The 14,219-nt window shown below is 40.7% G+C and overlaps 1 protein-coding gene across 1 annotated transcript; it reads right to left on the bottom strand.

Annotated features, from left to right (window-relative positions):
* Positions 1–277: 277 nt before the first annotated feature.
* On the bottom strand, positions 278–13,496 carry chrne (cholinergic receptor, nicotinic, epsilon). Its single transcript, XM_063894438.1, has 12 exons — positions 13,313–13,496; positions 8,200–8,333; positions 7,764–7,808; positions 7,520–7,629; positions 7,278–7,433; positions 6,654–6,754; positions 6,373–6,573; positions 4,568–4,682; positions 4,355–4,469; positions 3,493–3,700; positions 2,260–2,393; positions 278–1,193 (listed from the first exon to the last, which is right to left on the bottom strand). The coding sequence occupies exons 1-12, from the start codon at positions 13,383–13,385 to the stop codon at positions 1,026–1,028; spliced, it is 1,560 nt and encodes a 519-aa protein (XP_063750508.1). The 5' UTR covers positions 13,386–13,496; the 3' UTR covers positions 278–1,025.
* Positions 13,497–14,219: the final 723 nt, after the last annotated feature.

Genomic DNA, 14,219 nt, shown 5'->3' with positions numbered 1-14,219 from the left:
ATCTCTGTCAAACACACACAATATGAATTATAATTGATCATAAAGAAAACAGATATGATTTAATTTACAATGATCTGTTTTTCATTTGCTAATCGGTTGTATGCACTTCCTGATAAGTTGAATTTTGGGGGCGTTTTACAATATATTTACACTTTCGGGTAATAACATTTGAAAACCACTGATGAAAACACAGAGTTTATTGAAGGTAATTACCTTTTCCAAATTGGGTTTCCACATAACTCACATATTAACTAAATTGATTGAGCAAGTCACGAAGCACAAAACAATGAATTTATTTTAAAAAACATGGCACAATGAATAAAGACAACGTCCCTCTCAGCCGCCTCGAAAGCTTTTCTGATAAATAAGTCATTGCAGTAAGAAGAAGAAAGAGGCTTTGATACAGAGTTGGCTGGCTTCAGTTACATGCGTAGGTTTTCCACGCAAGTAAGACTACACGCACGGAAACTTACAGACTTGATCAGGTATGTGTAATACATGGATGACTTTTATAACACCCATGAGAGATGGACACATGTTGCACATCACGTGTAAATAAAATCAGCTAAGAAACCTTATTTATAATTCCAGTTCTACACAGTTTTTATGGCTTGCAACAAGATAAATAACTCTCTCAGCAAGGCGGTGAATCCCCTTCATCCCTTTCCTTCCTTCAGCACTCATACTGTTTATACAACAAACCACATAATAGGAATACTTGATAGCTATGATTTAAAACATCACTTTTAAATGAGACCTGATCCACTCATTTAATGTATACATCCAACAAACTTACGCTAAGATGAACAGTAAGTTTGAATGAAAATCCCTCCGCTGCCTGACTAATCTTATCTGTGAATATAAACACAGAGTCTGTTGTCGAGTCTTCGGTTATTAAAGCTCTAACTAACGCAACCCTGAACCTGATCCGGCGACTCAAAGAGCAACATCCCTCATCCTTACAGACAGCATGAGGCACCCTGGAAAGGTTTCATCAGAGCAAAAAGGTTTTTCTTGTTTGATTTTTAACTTGGTACATATTTTTTGCTCTGCCCAGGAAAAGGAAATTCAGGCGCGCGGTTGAAGTGTCCTGTTAAGAAGATGGCCACCGTGCCGATGATAAAAAGAAAGAAGGCGACCCAGAAACAAACCTTGTCGATCATCTTTCCAATCAGCACCCAGCTTTCTATTTCCTGAAATTGGAAATAAAGTGAGTATGAGTTAAGACAAACCTTTATTGATCCCCATAGGTAAAACCTGGGGGTTTAAGCAGCAAGAGGAATAAGACTTAAACACAGGACAGCACAGAGTTCTCACAAGGATAACAAATGATAGTATTATATACAGTGTTTATCATCTTGTTCTTTATGATACCACATATATCATGTACATATATAGCTGTAGCCTGTGTATGAAAAATAATCTAAAAATAAGCTTGTATTGTTATTCAATAACACAGCTTAAAGGTCCCACATTATGCACAATGCACTTTTTGCTGTCTTTATACATAAATATGTGTCCCCGGTGTGTAAGGAGACTCACAAAGTGTCAGAAAATACAACCCTCTCTCTTTCCCTCCTTACCCACATCTCTAAAAACGGGGGTACAAACGAGCTGATCCAGATTTGCTGCGGACTTGACGTCATATCGGAAATGTGGGCTGGCTTTACATTGAACTCCTGGCAACGTCGCGACCACGTGACATGTCCCAACCTATCGTCCCCCATATACGGTCGCGAGCTGAATCCCCTCCGCAGCACCTCTGTGTCTCTGTGCAGGATGTCTGCAGGAGGGACTTAGAGTTGTTGTTTATATAATTCATATAATGTCTCTGTTCTAGTGGTAAACACTGAGAAGGGTTTCAGAAATAATGCTTGATGTGGTTTGGAACATATCTGGTGTTTAGTCATGGCAGCGTTTAGCTGAGTTTCTCCGTTAGAAACTTCTCTCTTCAGACCGAGAGATCATGACGCTCCAAAGGGGCGTGGCCAACTTCAGCTCAGCTCAAATTTAAAGCGACCGTAACAGAATCAGCACTTTCAAAAACGGGGCTGAAACAGAGGGATAGCGGACATGCTAAAATGCATGATGTGTTTGGTATTTTGAGCAAAACACATCAGAGACATGTTTTTTTTATTTAAATATATGTATCCTATAATATATGCCATAAAACAGCATAATAGGAGACCTTTAAACAAATTGATAATCTATATATCCCAGAAAGTATTGGCTAGGCAGACAAAGTTTGAAGTCACTCACAGATCCGATGTTGTTTTGCTGTCTCGTGCTCTCGGCAATGAAGTTGCAGGCGTCGACGCATTGCTTGATCTCGGGTGCAGACTGCGCCAAACTCTTGTACAGGTTGGCTGTGCTGCTGACATCCATATTATCCACTAGGGGGAGGGAGACACTGTCAGTCACACAGCAGTATGATACAGCATTACCTGAGCCAAACACAGGCGCCTTTAATTAACAAAATAAAGGAGTGTGAACGTTATGCACAAATAAGTGACTAACATAAGGGAGTGATCTGGATGTGATTCACATAGAACACATTGGTTTGATGCTATTTCATACAACAATGTGGGACATAATGGCTGATTACATTTCCGAGCTGTGTTTCTATTGACTTTGTGTGTTGATATATTTAAAGTGATCTTAAAGCTGATTCCAAGGCAGCGATATGCAGACAGGAATAAGATATGTTGCCTGTATGTTATCCAGATGCTAACCAATACATACAATTCATCCTTCATCAAGGGACAACAGAAAAACAGGAGGGAGGGAATTTAATAAACATCCACTCATTTATATCCACATACACCCATGATAGTTTATATACATACACACCTACTCATATGCATACACATATATATATATATATAAGTGCATGTGCAGACATTCAGTAAGCAGTAAGCAGAAGTGGTGCACGTTCAATCCATTTTCTCCATTTATTATCAGCTTTTGGTTCATATTTTATAATTGTTCCTATATTATCCTAGAGTCCCCTCGATTGATCTGATCCACAGGTTCCATTATAGTTCCTAAAAGGGCCCTTTTATGCTTTCCTCTAGTGTGTTATATAGGTTTTTGTGCATGTTCAGCTTCTGCAAAGGCCAAAATATGTAATAAACTCCTTGATTGGACTCCTTTTATTTACTTCCGTGACACAATGACATCACTATGTAACACTCGCTCTTCTATTGGCTATCACTCCAACCCATTGTAAATGTGTGACATCTCTAAGCGGCTGCCTATTGTTAGACACTTTTAATTTGGGGCGAGGACATGCTGACAGCAGTGGGGATTGAACCAGTGCTGCTCCCTTAATCCGAAGATCAGCGCACTATCCCACTTACCCACAGCCTCCCTTTGCAGACAGAGGGTATTGAAAGGCACTATGAGAAAAGTAAAGAGCTTTCTGAACATTAAAGCAGGAAGACATGTCACAGTAGAGGCTCAAAATGTCCTCTTAAAGAATAGACTTCTTACCGACGGATCGTGTGAGCCCATGCTTCTCTCTCTGCCTGTCAAACATCATCTCACTGCGGGGTTGTTTCATCACATACTCCTCTGCTCTCTGCATGAGGCCGAAGGAGCTGCGGCGCCGCTCCCTCACTCCGTTCACCTCCATCACCACCTCTCCGTCGTCCACCAGCGGGGCCATGCCCAGGAGACGAGGTAACGACTGCAGGAAAAGCTGCAGGAGGAAGACCTTCATTGTTTACTCACTGACTTTAAAAAAAGGTTTTCTGTAACAATAACTAGTGAATCACTAATATCAAAATACAAAAGCAATGTGATAGCTTTGTGTTAGTTTTTGGATTACATCAATATCAAAGTAAGGCTCACCTACTGAATTCAAAACAAAGCAAATGAACCAAAGAAAGTGAAAACCATTGGAACGTTATTGAAACTAAAACAAATTCAAAAACCACCGATGACCTCAGGATTATTGTTTGTCTTTGAAGATTTTTATTTAATTTTTTTGGTTTACATGTAAAGATTATTATTACTATTATTTAATTTTTTGATTTGTACAAAGAGATGAATTGAACTCTGTACGAGTAGAACAGCTTCTATGCTTCTTCCTGTCCCTTTTCAACATGAACTTTATTTTTTATACTTTGTAAAAAAAAATTGTTAACATGTTCAATAAAATAAGATTAGATTTACTTTATTAATCCCAGACTGGGAAATGTTTGCTCTGCAGCAGCAAAATACAATACAATACAAGTCATTACACATAGAAATAAAATACGAAATAAACAATTCTAAAGTATGAATATCTTAACCAGCATTATACCTATAGATATATGTATATGTATAAACTGACTATAATAGATGTACTCACAAGTTTGATAAAGCGGGGCATGTTGTGAGTGCTGGGGCTGCGCAGGGAGATGTTGAGCACAACGATTTGGTTCGTAGCGATGAGAGTAGTGACGGACATGACGAAGATCAGGTACCTGAGGAAGACAAAAGAATAGACCTGTGTGTTGGAAACAGTGTGTGATCAAAGGAAGAAAACGCCCAGCAGAGGTCAGCAGAGAACACACTGACTCACTTGCCAATGAGAGGCACAGAGAGAGATGTCTCAGGGATCTTCTGAGCGATGAGGAAGAGGAAGACAGTCTGAGCCAGCAGGACGGAGATGGACACCGTCAACTTCTGTCCGCCGGCTGAGAAGGAGAAAAACAAGTACTGTACTTTTACATTATGAGACTTGATATTTTATAACATCACTGCAATATTATATTATATACATCTCCGGAAAAAAACAAGAGACCACTCCAAATGTTTCTTAAAGCTGCCATAGAGAGCATCTATCTGGTATTTTAAATAGTTCTGGTGTCTACAAAGAAGGTATATAACTTTGGTTGATCCAAGAAATGTCCAGATGCGGTTTTACAGGCCCATTTACAGCCCTATGATTTGGTCCTGGAATGGAACAAGCTGAATGGCCTTATTTGGGGCTCATTTAAATAATGATGATGAGCTCTGCTCTGATTGGCTGGTTTACAAGGAGCAATCCATGGCTGCCTCAGAGCCCAGAGAAGTAAGTGAAGTTACTGAAACTGTGAGAGATGAACCATGGAGGCTATTAGCATCCAACCTTACATGTTTGAGCCTTTATCGGAGGAGGAAACTGAGGAATTTGAAGAACAGCCAGTTGGTCGGAGATCGGAGAGCAACGTTACGGAGTGGTAAGTGTTATGCCGGCTGCACACTACATGCGGTAATACGTATCCGATTTGACCGGAAGTCATTCAATGTCAATGGAGATCCGCACTCCGTATGCGATCAGCTCCGGTCGAGAGCGGTGCGGAAGAAACACCGCATCCGAGGCCCTCCGCATACGTTAAAAATATTGAACTCCTCCGGTCAACCGCAAAGCTCGACCGTACGGCTGGTAGGACCGGAAGTTGTTGTTGCTATGGTGCCAATAAACAAACGTAAATTACTTTGCTGTTATAATAATAAAAACAACATTACAAGTGTAATTGTGAATATTTAGCAATTGCAAATATCCATGCTCCCTCATACCAAAATAATTCACGTTTCATTCATTCACTCGGGACAGCTAAAACGATAGCTATGCTGTGCTAGCAGCGCTAGCTATGCTATCGTGACATCGGTGTCATAATAAACCAACCAAAAGATTTGAACGGACCTGTCTTGCCTGCCGTGCGTGCTACATCCTCCCACGCCATAGCTTTGATGTTTATATTTCTGTATCCCTCTGCGGACAGGTCGTACAGCACCCGGTGCCCTGAAACCGCCAGGATGATTTTCTCAGACCCGTCCGCCATGTTTTTTTGTTTTTTTTACCGGAGCCTCGACTTGTACGGATTATTTTTTTAGGTAGTATGGTGTCCACTAGATGGCGTATTCTGGCCACCGGAGTCATTTTCCGCATGTAGTGTGCAGCCGGCATTAGCGTGAGTGTTTCCAGCAGCGGGTGTATGCAAATGTTGGGGCTGGACTACCGTGTGTGACGTCACACACAGGGATCGTTGTAATTCGCCCGTTTTACCGCTGTGACGCATATTCATGATTTGCACGTGAAGGAGGAAACAATGGTGTTTGAGGTTCACGGTATGTCAGCTCAATGTACTGAACTCTCCTTATTCAACCATGCCAAGGTAAATACAGTTTTCCATTCTATGGCACCTTTAAATCTTTATCTCTACATGTATGGCAGACATTCCAGTGTCTGTTGAATTCCAACACAGAGAAAAATTGTCAGTAGTTTATAGAATACAATACAAAATAATAATATTAATTTAATCTAAAGTGGTCTCTTTTCCGTGGCTGTATATCGCATCATATTCTATGTAAAAATAGCAGTGGGAAAATGGCTCCACAGACCTTGTGCAGGTAAGAAGTAGGCCAGCACTACCAGTGAAGAGATGAGGGAGCAGGGCAGGATGATGTTGATGACATAGAAGAGGGGCTTCCTTTGGATGATAAGATTGAACAAGACCTCCTGATACTCCAGGTCATCTGGGGAGTACCGTTTGTTGATCATCTTCCTGGCCGGACGATGGACGATGGCCCACTCGCCGTTCTCTGAGGGGTGAAACACACTATAAGCTGGAGAGGAAGCATGTGTTACCAACAGAGGAGTGTTGATTGTGGATGTAGTGTACCTGTGAAAGCCTCAGGGTCGATATCCACCCACTCAATGGTCTCGCCTGTATCTCCTACAGCCAAGAGGAGGTCTACTTCATTGGAACTGTACGTCTGGGATCTAGGTGTCGTGGCCACAAGGATAAAATACAACTGAAAATAGCTGGCTTATTCTTTAAAATGAAAAAGAACAAAACCAACCAATGTATGTTCACTCCAAGTTTCACAGTTTTCGACCACACGGACACACACTGTGGTAAAGTTTGGCTAATGAACCTTAGTCATTGTGTTTCTTTTTGTAAGCCAATTCAAGCTTTTGATCATCAGACAAAAGTGCGCATCAAAAATGGCTTATAGGTTCATATTCGTATTTGCCTCTACCTTTTTACATGCTTTAATGTTCAAAAAGCTCTCTGCTGCACTACCCATTTTCACCCTCTGTCTGAAACCAGAGCCCAGTCTGCTCTGATTGGTCAGCTGGCCAGCTCTGATGTGATTGGTCAACTGCTTAGAGATGTCCTTCCCCTTAGCCTATAACGTACAATGTGTCGGAGCGCTAGCCAATAGAAGCGCAAGTGTTACATGCTGATGTCATTATGCGGGAGTGAAAGGAGTCCAATGGAGGCATTGTAATTGTAACACACCTGAATGCCAGTGTGCAGTTTTGATAATCAAATGGGAAGTAGGTGATCTCGATGGCACACGTGCTGCGATAGATGGCAGGTGGCAGCCAGTACATCCAACCATTGCTGTAGATCAACACATTGGCGTAGTAAGCCACGTCAAACTTGCCATCAATGCTGCAGAGATGGAGGAGACAGTTCACACCAGATTAATGAGATTACATGTAGAGAACCTCCTGCACTCCTCTTTGTTACTGCCTTACTTGTTCTCAAGGACAATGTCAGGAAGCCAAACGGTGTTGCACGGGACACGAATAACACCGATGCCGTAATACTCCGATTCGTTCCACATGAGGCGATAATCAAGCCATGTCTGCAGATGACATTTAAGAGAAAGGTCATCAGTGACGTTGAAACACATGTGTAAGTGCTGATGGATTAATTAGCCTCACTGTGAGGTTTGCACAAACAAACAAAAACAGGAGTATGAAGAGAAGACAAACTCACAATCTCAATCCACACATTGGTCGTTAGAGTCTCCTCCTTTTCATTCTGTGATGCAAGTGATGAAGCAGGATGAGAATTTCATATTTCATACTCAAATGTTGCACTATTTATTATTACTTGCACTTTCCATTTCGTTCTAAATATGCTTTTATTATGCTCACTTTCAGGTTTCGTATTTGTATGTTGTGCCTCTACTGTGACATGATTACATGCCTTATGAGGTGGGAGAGAAACTCCCTCAGATAACTCACTACAGGAATGGAAAACCCCAAAACACATACAGTATTAGGGCCTCTATTAGTAAAAAACCTAAGTAGTTTCCTCAGATTTCAGTTGTGTTAATTATGCGCCGCTATATTACCTGACGAAATTATTCTGCATAACTTTGCACGTTGATTGTCCTGATGGTAAAACATTTTTTATAATAGTATCTCACCAGGGAGATGAGGTTAGTGAGGGTCAGCTTAATCTGGATCTCCAGCTTATCTTCAGGATGCTTCACCGGGCGAATGTTCTTGTTGTAGTTCTTGAACAGGGCGCCGATCAGCGCCGACTCCTCATTGCAGTGCACTGCATGGGAAAAAAACAGGAGAAATAGTGTTGGAAATATGTCTAAACGGTACTTCATGACGGGCGAGGGAGAAATATCAGAAACAAGGTCAGACTGAACTCAGTTTGGGTCATACTGACACACACACACACCACCCTGACCCAATCGGATCTGGTCCATGGCTTTAGTGGATAGACTATTGCAAAAATGTAAATGCTTAACAATTAACAATTACGCATCACCTAAGAATAGTTCTAGTAATTATTGACATAAACACTGTTTTAAGTGAAATAAGCAGGTGTATTTTAATGTAGTTTGGGAATTTCCAATACATTTCCTACATTTTTTATTTTTGACATTTCTTATTTAATTAAGTTTTTTGTAAAATTATTTAACAAAATAACAAAAGACTTTACAATGTATACAAATAAATACTCTAATAGTTTCCTTCATGTTCAAAAAGGGCAAGAAGAAGCTTAAAAGCATTTCTGGTCCTACCCCCCTCTAGCATGCATTATTAAAAATCAGTGCACATGTGTGAGACAAACTACAACCTGAAATCAGAGAGATGAGCTATTGCCTCCTCATCCATTTCTCTGCTGAGTCCATGAGTAAATACCTACATTCAACAGTTATTTAAAACAGTTGTGAAATATATGTGAACATTTAAATCTAAAATAACTTTGATGCTTATCGTGTTGTCAACGGCGTTTCCAATGTGAAGTTAGCACTCATGCTAATTGTCAATGTCAAACTCATCACGCTTTGCTAACGTATGTTATGTTTCTGTTTTTCAGAACTTCAGATTTAAACATCTGAAAAGTACCGGCTGTCTTCTGGGTGTTAATTGAACACACTGTTAGCTATCTGCCAAGCTAGCAGTCACGTCCACATTCCACTAAGGGCCGAACACAGAGCCTAGAGAGGTTAACAATGGTAGCATCACTCTGTGCTCCTCAGCTATATTTCAGTGTTTACCTTAAGGGAGACTATGAAAGGGTAAGGCAGAGGTTATTTCCGACACGTTGCCTCTACTTCCCAGCTGTCACTATCCACAGCTCAGATTACACGGCAGCTGGGAAACTCTAAACCCAGACTTTAAGTCACACTCTTGCAATAATCATCAGAAACGGTGACAGTAACACACACTACAAAGCAGTAAAGATGTCGTCCCCCATGATCGATTCGTTCCTGGGACTGTCTAGTCCAATCAGGTACAAATATGTCACATAGTTTTCAGCTGTAATGGTTCCCCCCCATGGGACAATCTGTGCAGCAGGCATTGTAACGACGAGTGTTGAGATGTCTCTCTTCCCGAGGGTTTGCCAGTTGTTAGGTATTTAAATACAACTGTTAACACTGCTTTTTTAAGGCCCTTGGTAGACCCCCACACAAGCCACCCCTGATGTGCAATCACACTTCTTACACACAATTTTATTTTACAGTTTATGATCACTGGTTGATATTTCACTACCAAAGACTGGAACAGGGAAAAAGCCCTGTGCAATACCTACTGAACAGTCTGCTAAATAATCATTTTAACTACCTCTTATAATGCTGCTGCTTATTATTTTCTATAGCTTGCATCTCTACCTATTTGATCTTTATTTAATATTGTGTGTGGTTTTTTTAATACACTATCCTCTTCATCTTATTTTTGCCTGTTATCTGCCCTTTTTGTTTTTGCTGTAACTTTACATTTCCCCCCTGTGGGACAAATAAAGTATTTCTGATTTGTTGTTTTACTTAATATTGATATATTACAATGACCTTTATGCAAACATTTTGACCTTTACATTTCGCATTTGAATAAATAATATTATATATATTATAAAATATAAATTGCAGTTTAGGCTGTTTTATTTTTTAATAAAAATAAATAAATAATAATAATAATAATAATAATAATAATAATAATAATAATAATAATAATAATAATAATAATAATAATAATAATAATAATAATAATAATAATAATAATAATAATAATAATAATAATAACCTGGATTTATATCGCGCCTTTCAAAAAACCCAAGGACGCTTGCGGGAAAAAGGTTATTTGTATGTGTGTCAACCCATATTATAGCAATGCTTGCACAATTTTCCCATCTTTACAAGATAATAAGTGTCTGTTTATGTGTTTCGACCCTCCAAGGGGAAAGGTTTGACTTCCTCGGCTGTTAAGAGACAAGCGAGAAACCCACTTTTTAAAGTGTGGCATCCATGTTAGTTTAACTTCCTAACACAGAACATTAAGCAAACCCACATGGATCTGTTGTAATATCGTGTGGTTACAAAGTACTGTAATGTCTGGCGTCTATAGTCTTTGACCAGCGACAGGAGAGATGATGGGGAACCAGATGCAGAGCCTGCAGGTCAACACTGAGGGAATGTGAGGCCGATTTAAAAAGTCAAACATGTTGAATTATTTGGATAATTATTTAATAGAGCCGTCCTTTAATATCAGACCAAACGTTCGTCGGCTAAAAAAGTATTAGCTGAGCAATTTCCATTCGTCTATGAGTTACAAAAGACTCCTCTGGCTTTGCTGCATCATCTGGAAAACCCCTCAAAATCCGGGAGCTATGCCTGATCATTAAGTGAACTCGGTCAGGCAGAAATCCAAAGTACGTACATTGTACGTGATAGGCTTAGGGGCGGGATATCTCCAAGTGGCTGACCAATCACAACAGCTAACCAATCAGCGCAGACCTGGCAGCCCCTATTATTTAAATACCAGACTGATAATCGGACTGAGATGACCCCTTTAAGGTGAACAAATGTCAGGCAGCATAACAGGTCACGACAACAGAGACACAAAAGGTAAATATTACAACATCACCGTTTGACTGAGGCAAAGGCAAACCAGGCTCAACCCAGTTGACCGTGTGTCAAGGTAGGTACAAAAAACCATTTCATGCAACAATTAGACGCTAACGGATCTACATTTGTTTTCCCATCTTCCAGAAAGCATCTCTTCTGAGAGGAGTTTCCTGTGTGTTGCTTTCAAGGCCAAAAAATGTTGGTCTGATCATCAAAGCTAAATAAAGGACCGAAGAAGGAGAAGATATTCATGTTTAATATCACACCTTGATTGACTTAGTGTCAGTAGGAGGCATTTGGCACACCCTTGGAGAATCAGGTAGCCATTAAAGGGGCCCTAAAATTTTAATTTTCAGGTCCATATTTGTATTTAGTGCCTCCTCTGGGACATGTCTCCATGCTTTAATGTCCAAAAAGCTCTTTATGTTTCTCATACTGCCTGTGCTGCAGCACCTCTTTTCACCCTCTGTCTGAAACCAGAGCCCAGTCTGCTCTGATTGGTTATCTTGCAGGCTCCGCCCTTAAGCCTATCACGTACAATGTCTAGGAGTGCTAGCCAGTAGAAGCGCGATTGTTACATAGTGATGTCATTATGTTGCAGAAGTAAACAAAGGAGTCAAATGGAGGCCCTCAATCATTTGCTTTGTTTGTGGTACTGTGGACTTTGTCTCATATCAATCTTTCGACCCCGTAGTAGACCAGCAACTTCTCGCTGACCCAATCCACGGCAGCATATTGCTTAGCTTCCGTGCCAAGTAATACAAGAGCTTGAATCCCACTTCAAACAATCCAAGCGACCCGTTTAATACAAAGATAGATAGTGGGCCAGATGTACAGCTGTTGCTCTGAGTGTAACGGGATCAAATGGCTGACAAGAGCTCAAGTTTATCTTAAGTTGTCATTTTGATTGAAGTAAAACACTACAACGCTTTGTATCTGTAAGGGTTCAGGACAAAAGTCGCATTGCTGCTCCTTCGAGTCTTCTTTCCAGCATCCAAATATACAGACCTGGAAAGAATTCAGAGACCACTCAACATTTTTCTTAAATCTTTCTCTCTACATGTATGGCAGGCATTACAGTGTCTGTTGAATTCCAACACAGAGAAATGTTGTCAGTAGTTTATAGAATACAATAAAAATGAAAAATAAATAAATAGTAAAACCGGAGAAACTGATAATGCTGAAGTGGTCTCTTAATTTTTTCTGGAGCTGTATATTTCTCAGGGAAAGTCCAACCCCACTGCTTCCAAACTCATTAATCGTGGTAAACATGTCAAACCAACAACACCCAGAGTCTACATTTCAGGATGGATCTTGTCCAATCTGGCACCTTGTCACTGAGAATGTTTCTCAAACTGCTCCGGTGACCTCTGCCAAGGAGAGGATTTGCCTGCAGCTGTTGAGAGCGACTTGTCCTACCTTTTGCCTCTCGAGTGGCCAAATTGGTTTGCAGAATCATATGTTTCTAAAGTCGCATCACATCCCGGCTTTCTCTTCTACCTCCACTGCAGCTGTGGCCTTTCTGGTCTGCGGTTAACCTCCTATTGCAGAATCCAATCAGTGCCATGCAATCACTCGCTGCTGTCATGTCAAAGCAAAGATGCCTTTCTACATTACTTTTTAATGGCGATCTGTTAAAATGCATTGGCTAAACTCAAAGTAGTCTGAGGATGCGTGTGGACAATAGTCTCATGGTTATAATGCACTTAGTGTAAACGAGCAAAGACAAAACCAGTGTACAGTTCTCCCCAATTGAATACAAGCCTTTGAATCAAGTGCATGGTCTAGAAGAACCGTGTGCACAAAAAGCAAACCAAGACAATAATTGTGTTTACATCCACTTTACAGTATGTCAAATACAGCTGAACGGATGCTTGCAATCATGCCATCAACAGAAGAAAAACAATGATTTCTACTTCCAAAGTTGGTTCAAATCTACACAAATTCCAGCATGTACACCAGTTTTTGAGTCGAAGATTGAATCCGTTTTTTGGAGATCTAAAGTATAACTTTTCTCTGGCATTCCGATCAATATAGGATGACTTATAGCGCTGGCTGTCTCTCTAAACACTGATCCTCTGCCTGCACATGACAGGCAGAGGATCATTTTGAGAGATAAGAAGGCAGCCAGCCAGTCGTTGCGGACGTGCCAAAAGTTTGCCACTGCGCCACTCACCCTGAACCACGAGAGTCCCGAGGATAGATACAGCAACAGCAAAGAATATCCAAAACCTGCACCCCGCCATCATGATCCAAGACCACTCCGCTGCACGGCACCAGACTATATCTAAATATTAAGTTTGAGCGAGAGAAAAGACGGAGAGGAAGAGCCCTAAATCCCCCCACCAAGCACCCTGACTGTCACCCACCCCGGCTGTTGCTATCCGCGGCTCAGATTACACAGCAGCTGGTTAGCACTAAACCAGGACTTCAAGTCACACTGCGGTCACCCATAATAATCATCATCATGATCATTAGACAACAAATCTCTGAGCTGATGCCAGGTATGAATACATTACAGCGTTTATTTGACCAAAGGTAGCCAAAATGCCGTTACTGTCCTGTATGAAACATCTTCAATACTTGTGTTTATTGTTATGATCTTCACCTTGATAATTCTAATTTTGTACGATTAACAAATGATGACTTTTATGTCATTTTATTGAGAATGCCCAACTTTCTTGGTACAACATATCGCCAAAAGTGTTCATATGTAGGGTCTGGACAGAGGCCACTAGCGATGCACAAGAAATGATAGATCAGTTTAAGGGAATCGAAACCCTACAGAGCAAAAACTAAAATAATGGAGCACACCACTATATGGAAACTAAGAAACAATACAACCACCACCACCAATAAACAACAGAAGAACAACACTAAATTACTGCATTTGTGTGCAAGTTAATAGGATATGTGTCTGTGTGCTTGTCGGACGAAGCAGAACAAACAACAACAAAAACCCAGAGATACTGAAACATATACCCGTGGGTGCAGGACGGTGTGCAGGCCTGCTCTCTGCTGCTATGTGTTCAGGGTATTAATACACCCTGCAGAGCCATGCCACTTCAACGGGACTGCAGCAG

This window comes from Eleginops maclovinus, chromosome 11 (genome assembly GCF_036324505.1).
Source record: "Eleginops maclovinus isolate JMC-PN-2008 ecotype Puerto Natales chromosome 11, JC_Emac_rtc_rv5, whole genome shotgun sequence".
Lineage (NCBI taxonomy): Eukaryota > Metazoa > Chordata > Actinopteri > Perciformes > Eleginopidae > Eleginops > Eleginops maclovinus.
The sequence above is the reverse complement of the archived record's forward strand: the minus strand, read 5'-3'. Positions and strand labels throughout refer to the sequence as shown.